This window comes from Rhineura floridana, chromosome 4, assembly GCF_030035675.1.
Source record: "Rhineura floridana isolate rRhiFlo1 chromosome 4, rRhiFlo1.hap2, whole genome shotgun sequence".
Taxonomy (NCBI): domain Eukaryota; kingdom Metazoa; phylum Chordata; class Lepidosauria; order Squamata; family Rhineuridae; genus Rhineura; species Rhineura floridana.
The window spans coordinates 106,391,500-106,406,348 of NC_084483.1; the positions used below are offsets into that span (position 1 = coordinate 106,391,500).

The 14,849-nt window shown below is 45.1% G+C and overlaps 1 protein-coding gene across 4 annotated transcripts in view; it reads right to left on the minus strand.

Annotated features, from left to right (window-relative positions):
• The window catches only part of MAP3K5 (mitogen-activated protein kinase kinase kinase 5), a 200,675-nt gene that overhangs the window by 50,254 nt on the left and 135,572 nt on the right, over nt 1-14,849 (minus strand). For all 4 annotated transcript variants that reach the window (XM_061623946.1, XM_061623944.1, XM_061623947.1 and 1 more), the window contains one exon: nt 13,484-13,533. In XM_061623946.1, the coding sequence (XP_061479930.1) occupies nt 13,484-13,533 (50 nt within the window). The remainder of the gene's footprint in view (nt 1-13,483; nt 13,534-14,849) is intronic.

Below are 14,849 nucleotides of genomic sequence, written 5' to 3' on the forward strand. Positions count from 1 at the left end.
TTGGACTGAGTCTATTTGCACCCCCAGATGGGTAATGTTCTGCGTGGGCTCCAGGGTGCTCTTTTTGAAGTTCACCACAAAGCCGTGGCTGGTAAGGTGGGACAGAGTGGTCTGAACGTCCCTCCTGCGCTGGTCCCTCGATGGGGCCCAGACAAGAATATCGTCGAGATACAGGTGAACCCGCACCCCCAGGGTCCTCAGATGAGCCATCAGTGCCACTAGGACCTTGGTGAAAACCCTGGGGGCGGAATTCAGCCCGAATGGAAGAGCCCTGTATTGGTAATGCTTGTTGGAATAACAGAAACGAAGGAATTTTCTGTGCTCCTCTCGTATTGGAACATGGAGATATGCCTCTGACAGGTCTATGGAGGCCATCCAATCTCCTTGGTTGATGACGTCTGAGATGGATTTCAAGGTTTCCATTTTGAATTTCTTGCAGGCCATTCTCCGGTTGAGCCATTTGAGGTCTAAAATAGCCCTTGTCTGTCCATTCTTTTTCAAGACAAGAAAGAAAATTGAGTAGACTCCCCTGTTCCTTTCCCGAGCTGGTACTGGTCCCACTGCGCTGATGTCCAGTAGATGTTGTATGGCCATGAGGAAGGCCCTGGGTTTGTCTGACTTGGTCGACTTCAGGGTCCTGATGAATTTCTCTCTGGGGCACCTTGAAAATTCCAAGGAGTACCCTGAGGAAACTACTGCCAGGACCCAGTGATCAGACGCTGTCACGGTCCAGACTGTCTTGAAGTCGAGCAGACATCGCCCTATGGCTCCCTGGGGTGCCAACAACTTGGCGTCAGGATGACTGTCCCTTCTTCACTCCCTTCTGGAACTTAGATTGGGAGGGATTGTTGTTGTGTAAATTTGTATATTTGTTAAGCAGAGAACGTCAGCGGTATGAAATGTGTGTGTGCTAGTGAGTGCATTTACCTAAGAAAGCAGGCTTTTACCCTGTGTTTAGATCACTGAGACTTAAGGCTTAGTTAAATAAGAAAAGCTACTTTATTTATAGAAATACATAGTAGATAGAAAGGCATACCTAGTTCTAACTAAGTTGGAAGCGCAACGCCCAGGCTTGGGAGTTGCCCTCATGGCTCAGGAGAGAAAGAGCAGAGACAAAGGTGTCTCCTCTCTCTCGGACAGTCGAAGAAGAGAAGAAAGGGTGGAAGGAGGAGGGGCAGATAAGCTTCCCTAAGACATATTAGTCTAGAGAAGGAAGTCAGACAGTCAGAGTATCACAGGTAAAGGTAATCAAACCTATCAATCTGGACGACCCCAACTCTATCTCCCTTCTGGAACAAGCAAAAGAACAAAACAGGAGTTGCTCTTGCCCCATTTCCAACAAGGATGAGGAGGTGGATGGGATCTTGACTGGTTGGAACTTGGGTATCTATCTTGTCTCCCCCACCGGGCCTTGTATCCTGATGACATGCTTTGGCATGGAAAGGCTTTGAGCTCCAAAAGGACTGAATCTGTTTAGACTTACGTTCATCCTTCTTTGCCCCCAGCAGCGCCTTCTGCTTGTCCCTAGTTTCAACAAAGACCTTTTCCAGTGGTTCCCAAAAAAGCTTGCCTCCCCCCCGAAGGGAGAGTTGGCCAGACGCCCCTGGGATCCTAGGTCCATGTCCCAATGACGGAGCCACAGGTTACATCTTGCCACTGTGCTGAAGGCCATTGTCCTGGCATTAAACATCATAGTGTCCTGTGTGGCATCCACTTGGAAGGCTGCTGCAAGAGAAATCTTCTTCATACCATCTTTGATGCTCTTGGGAATGTCCTCTCTGCTGGCCAGCTCATCCGCCTACATCATGTTTGCTCTGGCGAATACTGACGCAGCCGCTGAAGTCTCAGCCACCTCAACCCTCTTATCATAAGCATCCTTAGGCCCCCCCTTCCCCCTTTGTTGGAAGAACTGCAGAGGAAGAGAGAGCAACCACTGGCTGGTCCACTGCTGGCGTTCTAAGCTGTTCCATCACCACGGGGGCAAAGGAGTAATGCTTGCTAACCAGCTTGTGCAGTGGTTTATGTTTACCTGGAGTTGCCCACTCTGCTGACCACAGCTCCTGGAAGGGAGAGTAGCTATTCTGGTGTGACCTTCTGGGAAGTTTGATTTAGACCCCTTGGAGGAAGTAGAAGCAGCTGGATCAGCTTCCTCAGATTGCTCTTCGGGTAATTCCAGGATCCACCTAGTTTTGGCAAGAATTGCAGGAAAAACCTCTGCTGGGAAGAGTCTCCCCCTTGGGGAAGGGACTTCCAATTCCTCCTCAGATAGTTCCCCTTCTTCCCTGTCTGATGAGAATGAGAAGTGCCCCAAACCTGGTATAAGCCCCAAGGCAGTGGCGGCTTTATTACTAAATCTCCTTTTGGCCCCATGTCTCCCCTTCTGACTTTGGGAAGAATGGGCCCTCTTACGCCTATGCTTGCCCTTCTGGTTCCTCCTGTAAACTGGTGAGGAAGAAGAGGTAGATGAAATGGATATGGAGGAGAGAGATGACGAGGAAGGTGTGGGAGAGGGCAACTTTGTCTGCCTCCTCTTTTTGCGCCCCTTGTGGGGGTCATGCCTTCTCTTTTGAAGAGTGGGGAACTGGGAAGTGCAGGGTCTGGGGCTGGTTCCTGACCGAGCAGTCCCAGTCCGCCTAACCTCTTTTGCCACGACCCCTCTGACCCAACTGAGAAACTTTGGTGGGAGAGAGATGGTGACTGCTCTTCCTCCATCTTGCTAGTTTGCGCATGTTCACACCATTCCAGGGGGCTGCTAGCCATCACGGGTGAACTTTACCAGGCCCTCCGATCCTATGGTGGGGGTAGGAGAGGCCTGAACTGGCATAGGGGCGTAGCACGGCTTTTCCTGCCTTTCCTGCTACTCTTCGCGGCAAAGCCAGAGCACTTCCCTTAGATTTAAGGACAGGCCGTGAATCGCCACAGACCAGCTGCCTCCTCCTTCTCCATGCCTCTTCTTTTAGGTGAGAAGGTGTGAGCCACGCCCCAGCTAACTCCCTCCTGGCAAGCTCCTAGGCCCTCTAATTGTTCTCACACTCCCGGTCCTTATCTAAAGAGTTTGGAGAGGGAAGGGGGAGGGAGAGGAAAAAGTCTAAGAGAAAAGATAAGAGGATTAGCCAGAACAAAGAAGAGAACAGAGAGGTGAGGAATCTAACAAAAGAAGACAGGCTGGCTCTTAAAGAGCTCACCTGTTAAAACAAAAAAAAAGTTTCACTTAGGCATGGGATGGCTCCTCCCCCTGGGTGAGGTAATTAGAAGATAGGACCCTGCCAGTCGCGCCGGGGGGAGGGGGGGAGGAGGCGCCATCCTTATTCTCTGTTACGAACACAAGTTGCTGACAGTCTCTTCTCCAAAAAGTTTTCTGGTCCAGCTTCCCCCCCTTCTCCTTCTTCTTGTTCTTAAAAACATGATTTATCTAAGGCCATACAGACAATGTCACTTTTTAAAACCTTTTGTATGTGACTCAATACTCCATCAAGACTGTATTTGCATCAATAACTTTCAGTTATTTGTACAAGATCAAGAGTTATAATGCTGGCTAGAAATAGCCATATTATTATAAGAAGGACAAGGGTTGCAGTGCAGAGATGTTCCTGCCCCTTTCAAGGTGGATCCTGGAGACTCCTTTCTCATTGAACTCTAGTTCCCTACATGTTTATAGTCAGTGTCAGGAAATGAGAGAAGCCTATACATTTTCCTCTTTACTACTGTGGAAGGGCACCTCCATACCCTTTGGAAAGGTACTTTGGAAGACCACCACCATGAAGTGAATCCACCTGCTACAGTACAGACCCATTAAACTACTGCAGTCAGTACCATGCTCCTTCCTGTATTTCAAGCTTAACAGTAACTCATCAAACCAGGTCTACAAAAAGCTCTTGTGCAAATAAGTCCTACACAGAACCCAAGCTATTTATCACCAAAAAAGCTCATGCATGAGAGAATTACTGTTATTAAAACAACAACACTGGTTGAGGATTAAATACTGTATTTAAAGTAGTCCTAGAAATTTTAAAGTCCACCTTTGGTTCTGAAGGAACAATTTCTAGTAATCATGGATTATACAAGCTTTTTTCAATAATCCTTTTAAAGAAAAGACACTTCTCTACATTAGCAATAACACATGTTAGTCATCGCTTAGCATGAAGTTGTCCCCTAAAGCAATCCCACCAAGTGGCAGTTTTACCAACCAATGTTTACAGAGGTATATACAGGATTATAAAACAACAATAGTAAAGGAAAGCAAATCTCTTGGGCTTACAAGTGAATTCTGGAAAGAACTGTAGCTTGCAGGATTGGAATCTAGTACCCAAAGGCACTTTTCCTAGCCAGGTAAAAGTAATAAGTCCCAGTTTAAAGCATTAACACTTCCAATTTTCTATAAATATACTATAATTCTACAAATGTACTAAAAATTCTGTGCATATACACTATATAGCAGTAATTTATCATTAGTCCAGTTTTAGTTATGCATATATGTCTACATATATTTTGCTATGTTTTCTTGAAGAAGAAAGAAAAATATTACATGCATAAATGATGTGTATAAAGAAATAAATGATGTGTATATGATGTGTATAAAGAACATTCAAAGCATTTCCTTTTCTATCATTTAAACTTCTTGAGGACCATTTTATACAGTCAGTAGAACCAAGTGGTAATCCTTTCCTAGACTGTACGGCTGGAATGTCAGGAACAGCATTCACTATAGTCTTCTCCCTGATATGCTATCTTTCTCACTGCTGGGATGTCACTTTTGGTAGGGGAAGTATTCAAACATGCCATTCATGCATTCATGCTTTCATTCATTCATTCATGCTCTCTCTCTTTCTAGCCTATAGTTGAAAAGGGTAGGAAAATCATTACTGTAATTCTGCTGATTACAAAAGTATACCCCAATTCTAGTACCCACACATAAGAACATTAGAAGACCCTGCTGGATCAGGCCAGTGGCCCATCTAGTCCAGCACGCTGTTCACACAGTGGCCAACCAGATGCCCATGGGAAGCCTGCAAGCAAGATCTGAGTGCAAGAGCACTCTCCTCTCCTGCAGTTTCAAACAACTGGTATTCAGAAGCATACTGCCTCCGACTATGGACTCCTGCTGGGAGGAAGGGCAGAATATAAATCAAATAATTAATAAAGAAATAAATATGGAGACAGAGCATAGCCATTTTGTCTCTCCTAAATCTTCTAACATTCAGCTTCATTGGATGTCCATGAGTTCAAGTGTCATCAGAAAGGGACAAAAACTTTTCTCTATCCACTTTCTCCATGCCATGTATAATTCTATATGCTTGTAGCATGTCACCTCTTGCTCGCTTTTCTCTAAACTAGAAGCCCCAAATACTGTAACTTTCCTCATAGGGAAGTTGCTCCACCCCCTGATCATATTGGTTGCCCTTTTCTGAACTTTTCCAGCTCTACAATATCATACAGACACAAGAATGGATTTTTCACATTCCAACATGTTAAATTGAAAATACCCCCCAAGTGATTCTGCTGCATCCCATAAGCTCATTTCGAAACAAAATGCTATAAAACTTATAGTCCTCAACTCATAAATGCTTGCTTAACAACAATAGGATTTTTTGCCTATTAATGAATCCTTTTTGACGTGAGGTGATCAGAACTTTACACGGCGTTCCAAATGTGGCCGCACCACAGATAGATACAACGGCATCATGGTACTGGCAGTTTTATTTTCAATACCTTTCCTAATGATCCCTAGTATGGAAGTTAGCAGAAATCATCAGTATTTTAAATCTCTATTTTTCCATTTCATTTTGCACACAGTGTTTTTCTTCCCATATGGGCTGCATTCCCATTTACTTCTGCCCCTAAGTATGGCATCTTGTGTTTTGGTAAAGATAAGAGTATTATATAGCATGCTTTTAATCAGATATCAAGGGGCTGAACATGTTTAGATCACTCCCTCTCTTAATAATACAACATGAAGCAGTGAATAAGAAGCAATTAGGCTCTGTTCTGCTGTTTTTTAGAATTTGGATGGTTTTATTGTTTTTAAAGTTTGATTAATTGATCTTCTTGTTCTTGTTCTTGTTGTTATGTGCTTTCAAGTCGATTACGACTTATGGTGACCCTATGAATCAGTGACCTCCAAGAGCATCTGTCATGGACCACCCTGTTCAGGTCTTCTAACTTCAGGTCTGTGGCTTCTTTTATGGAATCAATCCATCGCTTGTTTGGCCTTCCTCTTTTTCTACTCCCTTCTGTTTTCCCCAGGGTTATTGTCTTTTCTAGTGAATCATGTCTTCTCATGATGTGTCCAAAGTATGATAACCTCAGTTTCATCATTTTAGCTTCTAGTGATAGTTCTGGTTAAATTGGTTCTAACATGCAGTTATTGGTCTTCTTCGCAGTCCATGGTATGTGCAAAGCTCTCCTCCAGCACCACATTTCAAATGAGTTTATTTTTATTTTATCCCCCTTTTTCACTGTCCATACACAGAGATCGGGAATACCATGGTCTGAATGATCCTGACTTTAGTGTTCAGTGATACATCTTTGCATTTGAGGACCTTTTCTACTTCTCTCATAGCTGCCCTCCCCAGTCCTAGCCTTCTTCTCATTTCTTCACTATTGTCGCTATTTGGGTTAATGACTGTGCCGAGGTATTGATAATCCTTGACAAGTTCAATGTCCTCATTGTCCACTTTAAAGTTACATAAATCTTCTGTTGTCATTACTTTAGTCTTCTTGACATTCAGCTGTAGGCCTGCTTTTGCGCTTTCCTCTTGAACTTTTATCAGCATTCGTTTCAAATCATTACTGGTTTCTGCTAGTAGTATGGTATCATCTGCATATCTTAAATTATTGATATTTCTCCCTCCAATTTTCACACCTCTTTCATCTTGGTCTAATCCCGCTTTCCGTATATGTTCTGCGTATAGATTAAACAAGTAGGATGATAAAATACACCCCTGTGTCACACCCTTTCCGATGAGGAACCAATCGGTTTCTCCATATTCTGTCCTTACACTAGCCTCTTCTCCAGAGTATAGGTTGCACTTCAGGACAATCAGATGCTGTGGCACCCCCATTTCTTTTAAAACATTCCATAGTTTTTCATGATCTACACAGTCAAAGGCTTTGCTGTAATCTATAAAGCACAGGGTGATTTTCTTCTGAAATTCCTTGGTCCATTCCATTATCCAATGTATGTTTGCGATCGTGCCTCTTCCCTTTCTAAATCCAGCTTAGACATCTGCCATTTCTCACTCCATATATGGTAAGAGCCTTTGTTGTAGAATCTTGAGTATTACTTTACTTGCATGGGATATTAAGGCAATAGTTCAATAATTACTGCATTCCCTGGGATCCCCTTTCTTTGGAAGTGGGAAATATACTGAACGCTTCCAGTCTGTGGGCCATTGTTTAGTGTTCCATATTTCTTGAGAAACTTTTGTCAAAATTTGGACAGATTCAGTCTCAGTAGTTTGTAGCAACTCTATTGCTATGCCATCTGTTCCTGGTGAGTTGTTTCTTCCAAGTATTTTAAGAGCAGCTTTCACCTCACATTCTAAAATTTCTGGTTCTTCATCATACGGTCCTCCATGAATAAATCTGTCATCCTGGCTTCTCTTTTATATTCTTCAGTGTATTGCTTCCATCTTCCTTTTATTTCATCTCGATCAGTCAGTGTGTTCCCCTGTTGATTATTCAGCATCCCTTCTCTTGGTTTAAATTTCCCTTTCATTTCTCTAATCTTTTGGAATAGGGCTCTTGTTCTACCCTTTTTGTTGTCCTCTTCTATTTCTATACAGAAACTATTGTAATCGTTCTTTGTCCCTATGTACTAGTCACTGTATTGTTACATTTAGAGTTCTGACCGTGTTTCTATCTCCTCTTCCTTTTGCTTTCCTTCTCTCTTTAAACATTTTAAGAGTTTCGTCAGTCATCCATTGAGATCTTTCTCTCTTTTTAACTAGAGGTATTAATAATAATAATAATAAAATTTTATTTCTGAGTCGCCTATCTGGCCGAATTAACGGCCACTCTAGGCGACGTACATTAATACACTAAAATACAATATAAAATAGATAAGACCATCAATCATCTAACCCACTCTTCCAGTTAATAACACGTTAACAACTAACCCATCCCAGAAATCCCATAGGCCTGCCTGAATAGCCAGGTCTTCAAGGCTCGGCGGAAACCAATTAAGGAGGGGGCATGACGAAGATCAAACGGGAGGGAATTCCAGAGGGTGGGGGCCACAATTGAAAATGCCCTCTCTCTGGTCCGTACCAACCTTGCTGTTTTAGTTGGTGGAACCGAGAGGAGGTCCTGTGTGGCTGATCTCGTCAGGCAGCATAATTGGTGATGCTGGAGGCGCTCCTTCAGATAAACTGGGCTGAAACCGTATAGGGCTTTAAAGGTCAAGACCAACACCTTGAATTGGGCCCGGTAAACAATTGGCAACCAGTGTAGATCTACTAACACCGGAGTGATGTGATCATGACGACGGCTGTTCTTAATCAGCCATGCCGCCGCATTTTGTACCAATTGTAATTTCCGGACCGTTTTCAAGGGTAGCCCCACATAGAGCGCATTACAGTAGTCTAAGCGAGAGGAGACCAGGGCATGTATCACCCGTGGGAGCAGATGAACAGGAAGGTAGGGTTGCAGCCTTCGTATCAGATGTAATTGGTACCAAGCAGCCCGGCTCACTGCCGAAATCTGAGCCTCCATGGACAGCCGGGAGTCTAAAATGACCCCAAGGCTGTGGACCTGGTCTTTCAGGGGTAATCTTACACCATCAAACACCAGGTCTATATCTCCTAATCTTCTATTGTCTCCCACGAGCAACACCTCGGTCTTATCGGGGTTCAGCTTCAGCCTATTCCTTCCAATCCATCCACTTACAGATTCCAGGCACTTGGACATGGTATCCACAGCCAACTCTGGTGAGGACTTAAACGAGAGATAGAGCTGAGTGTCATCCGCATATTGGTGGCACTGCAGCCCAAATCTCCTGATGATGGTCCCCAGCGGCTTTACATAGATGTTGAATAGCATGGGGGAGAGGATAGAACCCTGTGGCACTCCACAAGTGAGAGGCCAAGGGTCTGAAAACTCATCCCCCAACGCCACCCGCTGATGCCTGTCTGAGAGATAGGAACGGAGCCACTGTAAAACAGTGCCCCCTATACCTAATCCCTCCAGGCGATCTAAAAGGATACCGTGGTCGACGGTATCAAAAGCCGCTGAAAGGTCCAGGAGGACGAGGAGGGTATATTCTCCCCTGTCCAACGTCCTCCTCATATCATCCACCAGGGCGACCAAGGCTGTTTCAGTTCCATGTCCAGTCCTGAAGTCCGATTGGAATGGATCTAAATAATCTGCTTCATCCAAGTGTGTCTGTAACTGTTTGGCCACCACTCGCTCAATCACCTTGCCCAAGAATGGTAAATTGGAGACTGGGCGGAAGTTGTTCAACTCTTGGGGGTCCAAGGAGGGCTTTTTCAAGATGGGTTTTATTACCGCCTCCTTGAGGGCTAGTGGCATTGCACTCTCCTCTAAGGATGCATTTACCACTGCCTTTATCCCTTCGCTCAGTCTTTCTTTGCAGCTCATAATGAGCCACGAGGGGCAAGGGTCTAACAAGCAGGTGGTTGGCTTCACAGTAGAGAGCACCTTGTCCACTTCCTCAGAGGGAAGAGGCTGAAACCGATCCCACTTGATCGGAATGCAACTGGTCGACTCTGGCTCACTTCCTGTTTCCACGACGTACGGAATCATGCTCTTCAGACATTCGATTTTATCAGCAAAGTGTATAGCAAACATGTCACAGGAGACTTTAGAGTGCTCCATGGGTTCCTGAGCAACTGGACCGACCAGGCTTCGGACCACTTGGAACAACCTCCTGGGACAACACTCTGTGGATGCAATAGAGGCAGCAAAGAATTCCCTCTTTGTTGCCTTTGTTGCCACTTGGTAGGCAGCTATTGCTGCTCTAACCAGTGTCCGATCGTTTTCAGAGCATGATTTCCGCCATCGGCGCTCTAGTTGTCTCACCTCCTGTCTCAGACCCCGCAACCGTGGTGTATACCAGGGTGCTATCTGAGCTCTATTCAGGGGGAGAGGGCGTTTTGGAGCCACCCGGTCTACTGCCCTAGTGATCTCCCTATTCCACCCCATCACCAAGGTTTCGACCGGGCGTCCTTCAGCCGGCTCCAAATCTCCCAGCGCATTCAGGAATCCTCTAGAATACATCAGGCGTCTGGGGAGGACCATCCTAATAGGCCCTTTTCCCCTGCGGAGGGTGTGTGGCATTGAGAGGCCTATATTCACCAGACAGTGATCTGACCATGACATGGGTTTAGAAGAATGAGCCCCCATTTTCAGAACATTTCCCTCCCCTCCCGAGACAAACACAAGGTCAAGAGCATGACCGGCTACATGGGTGGGCCCTGTATTACTAAGGTGCAGTTCCCAGGAAGTCATGGTTTCCATGAAATCCCGAGGAGCTCCAATGAGGACGGCCTCGCCGTGCACGTTGAAGTCCCCCAAAACCAATACGTTGGGGGAAAGCAACCGGACACTCGAGACCACCTCGAGCACCTCGGCCAGGGAGTCTGCCGTGCAGTGGGGTGGGCGGTACACAAGTAGAATCCCCAAACTGCCCTTTGGGCCCAACCTCCAGTACATGCAGTCAACAAACTTGGTGTCATGAAGAGGGGGTCTGGCGAAGACCAAGGACTCCCGATAGATGACTGCCACTCCCCCTCCCCGCCTACCAACCCTTGGCTGCTGTGCATATTGGAAACCGGCTGGACACATGGCCCCAAGTATAGGAGCTGAGGCTTCATCCAGCCAGGTCTCCGTAATACACACCAGGTCTGCGTTCTCATCCAGGATCATATCATGGATGATCATTGTTTTTTGTGCCACAGACCTAGCATTACATAACAGCAGTCGAAGGTCAGATGGAGTCCTGCCTCCCCCAGTTATCTTCCGGTTATGGGCAGGCCCGGAACAGGGGATGGATATTATACATCTATCCCTTGTTCCCCCAAACTGGCGTGGCCTGCCACCAGCACTTCTCCAGGATCTGCCACCCAGCCATTTAATATCATGGCTCCCCACCCTCCCCACGGCATCCCCCTCCAGTCTACACATGCCCCCCTCCTTGTCCGCCGCGCAGGCAGGCCCCCACCCCTAAAAATTGCAACAGAATGTATGAATCCCAAGTTATAGATGGAGCCAATGCACCAGCTATTCCAGTCCAAGATCTTCCAACGCCCCTGTTCTTCCTGGCTGTTCAGCAGGGCATCGGTTTGGGTTTCAAATGCTGCTCGCTGAAGATGACATCCTTCGTCCTATCTCTGCTGGCTCGCGCCTTAACTGCCGGCTTGCTTCTGCGATGTCTGTTAGTTGCTTTCAATTGCTCCCTGCTACTGCCGCCGCTGCGTCCAAAACGCCAGATGTTCAAAGATAGTGGGGCCAATTCGGACCCTCACCTCAACCGAAGAGAGAAAACAGCATCCAAGCCAGCCGGACTCTCCAGCCGCAGAGCGCCCCCGGCACGGGCAAGACAACAGCGGCAGCTGGAGACCCAGGCAGGCGGCAGCGGCAGCAGGGACACCGCGGAGCGGAACACAACCACAACGGTGAGGGGGAGGAAGGGCGCGAGGCGCAGACCAGGGCAGAAGGCCGGTGCCGCAACGAACGACGCAACCCAGCACGGCCCACCGGCCCACCGGACAAACGGCCCCTCCCCGTGCCACAGCCCAGCCACACCTCAGCCCAACCGGCAGGAGGCTTGGCTCTCCAGATGCTGCGAGGAGGTAAGCCCACACGCTTTCTTACAGGCCTAGCTGCGGTTGTTTTCTCCAATAGGGCCGGTTCCCTCACACACCTCTCGGTTTCTTTCCTTTCCTTTTCTTTTTGAGTTGTTTCTTAAGTTGTTCTTAAGTTGTTCCTGGTAGAATGGTCCCAGCAAAGCACAGCAAATTGAGATGGTATCTTGGTCTTGGTCTTATAACAACCTTGTGAGTATTAAGGAAGAAGCTCAGCATTGTTTAAGAGCCGTTTCGTAAGCGTTCAGGCTCACCGCCGCCATCTTCCAATCCCAATTGTCTTTTTGCATTCTTCCCTGATAATGTCTCTGACTTCACTCCATAGTTCTTCTGGTTCTCTGTCAACTAAGTTTAAAGCCTCAAATCTGTTACTTATTTGATCTTTATATGCTTCTGGGATGTTATTTAAACTGTATTTTGGCATTATGATTGCTTTGTTCTTCTTCTTTAGCTTTATTCTGATTTTTGATACGACCAGTTCATGATCTATACCACAGTCTGCTCCTGGTCTTGTTTTTGCAGAAAGTATGGAACTTCTCCACCTTCTGCTACCAATTATATAATCAATTTGATTCCTATATTGACCATTTGGTGATATCCATGTGTACAGTCTTCTTTTCAGTTGTTCAAAAAACGTGTTCGCAAGGAACAAATTATTGGCTTCACAGAATTCAACAAGTCTCTTTGCTGCTTCATTTCTGTCTCCTAAGCCCCATTTCCCCACAATGCCTAGTTCTTCTATGTTCTCTACTTTTGCATTCCAGTCTCCCATGATTATCAGAACGTCTTGTTTTGGTGTGTGATCAATTTCCTCCTGTACTTCTGCATAAAATCTCTCAAATTCCCCTTCTTCTGCATTTGCTGTTGGAGCATAGACTTGGATGATGGTTATGTTAATAGGTTTCCCATTTAATCTCATTGATATCACTCGCTCAGACCTTGAGTTGTAGCTCCTAATTGCTTTTGCTACATCACTTCTCACTATTAAAGTAACCCTGTTTCTTCTTAATTTCTCACTTCCTGCATAAAATATTTTGTAATTGTCTGATTGAAAATGTCCCATTCCCGTCCATTTTAATTCACTCACGCCAAGTATTGTAATGTTGATACGTTCCATTTCTTGCTTGACAATTTCTAACTTTCCCTGGTTCATGCTTCTCACATTCCATGTTCCTACTGTGTAAGTCATACAACTCCGGACTTCTTAGAACTTGCGTTTTATTGTTGTTTTTTTTTATGTTGTACATGGCTTCAATGGCTTTATGCTGTGATGCAGTATATAAATTTGTTTAATCAAAAATATGTACTAAAGGGAAACTTGCAATTTGTGTATGTTTTGCCACCACAATTTTTATTGGAACAATACAATGAAGAATCAGTGCAGTGTGGTGGATAGAGTATTGGGATTAGTACGGCAAACCTGGTTTGGTATCCTGATCACCTGTGAAGCTAAACTGCATTCTTATGCATGCTTACCCACTAATACAACATGACTTGATTCTGTATAAGCATGCATAGGACTGAGCCATTACTGACTAATTTTGGATCAGTCACTCTCTATCAGCCTAATCTACCTCACAGATAGAATGGGATGACCCAATATATACTACTACAAAGGAAGCCAAAGACAAAAGGTCCCAGATAAATATAAATAACCCTACCTTACTCCTCTTATAGAGTCAGCACTGAAGTTCCACTCATGAATGCCTTTCTGTAACAAAGAAACCAACAAAAATTACCATTCTTAAGCTTAAAACATATTTTAGCCTATAACTTAAAAGAGCCAGTGTGGTGTAGAGGTTAAGGTGTTGGACTACAACCTGGGAGACCAGGGTTCGAATCCCAACATAGCCATGAAGCTCACTGGGTGACCTTGGGCCAGTCACTGCCTCTCAGCCTCATGAAAACCCTGTTCATAGGGTCACCATAAGTCGGGATAGACTTGAAGGCAGTACATTTACATTATTATTTAAAATAATAATAATAATTGCATGTTATCTCTGTTGGAAAGTGTGGAAAGAGCAACTCACATATGGTTCTCTCTGCGTGCCTGAGGGGAGATAGAGGAAGGGTCCTCCAGATGGCTAGACTGTCTGTCATCATCTGACGCTCCTCTATCTGTCTTCCTTCCATTGTAAACTGATACTCTCAGGGAGTTAACCTCACCTCCAAACTTTCTTTCCTCCTCCTTCTCCATCCAGCCAAGAGAGGAGACATTTTGTCTTTGTTCCTCTCATCTAGCATGCGGCAAGCCTGGCCATTGCACCACCAACTTAGAACTAGTTATACCTTTCCTATATGTATTTCTTATTTTACAAAGTCTAAAGTCTCAGTGATTTGAATGCAGGGTAAAGGCCTGCTCCTTTCAGAAAAATCACACAGCACACATAGCTTAACTTCCTTGCATCTTAGTTAAATTCTCTGCAAACGCGTAACAATATTCCCCCCTCCATTGTGTATGTCCTTTTAAAACTGTGTAAGTCACCTTCACAACAATGAAGAAATAAAAATGCAGAGCATATACACATACACACAAGCAAATCCTGACATGTCTCCTTCACTGAACCTCTGGAACCAAATCTGTTTTACCCAGGCTTCTCCCTGTATTGTGGGTACCAGTACGCATCACATCTTCAAAACAACCCCATAAATTCTCTCTCCACGCGCCTTCTTATGTTAAATTCCCACTTCAATTCATGACCATTATGCTCAAAAAACCTATATGCAAATGAAGGGGTAAGGTGTAAAAACATTCCTCTTGTCTGAGGAACACAGACGTAAATCCAAGACATTCCCATCTTTTTAAAAATCCAGTTTCTCATAGATTCATTTGACCTCTTCAGTTTACATTGTTAAGTTCTCAAGCTGGTTAATTTAAATAAAAGCAATCTTCCTAGAGATCCTGCCAAATCTTCAGTCCATTGGAGTAAACATTTTATGGGGGCTGTCCAACTCTGACATCTGTTCCCTGCTTAATAATAAAAAAGGCAATACAAAAACTGCTTCAGCTGCCAGTGTCAGGGCTAA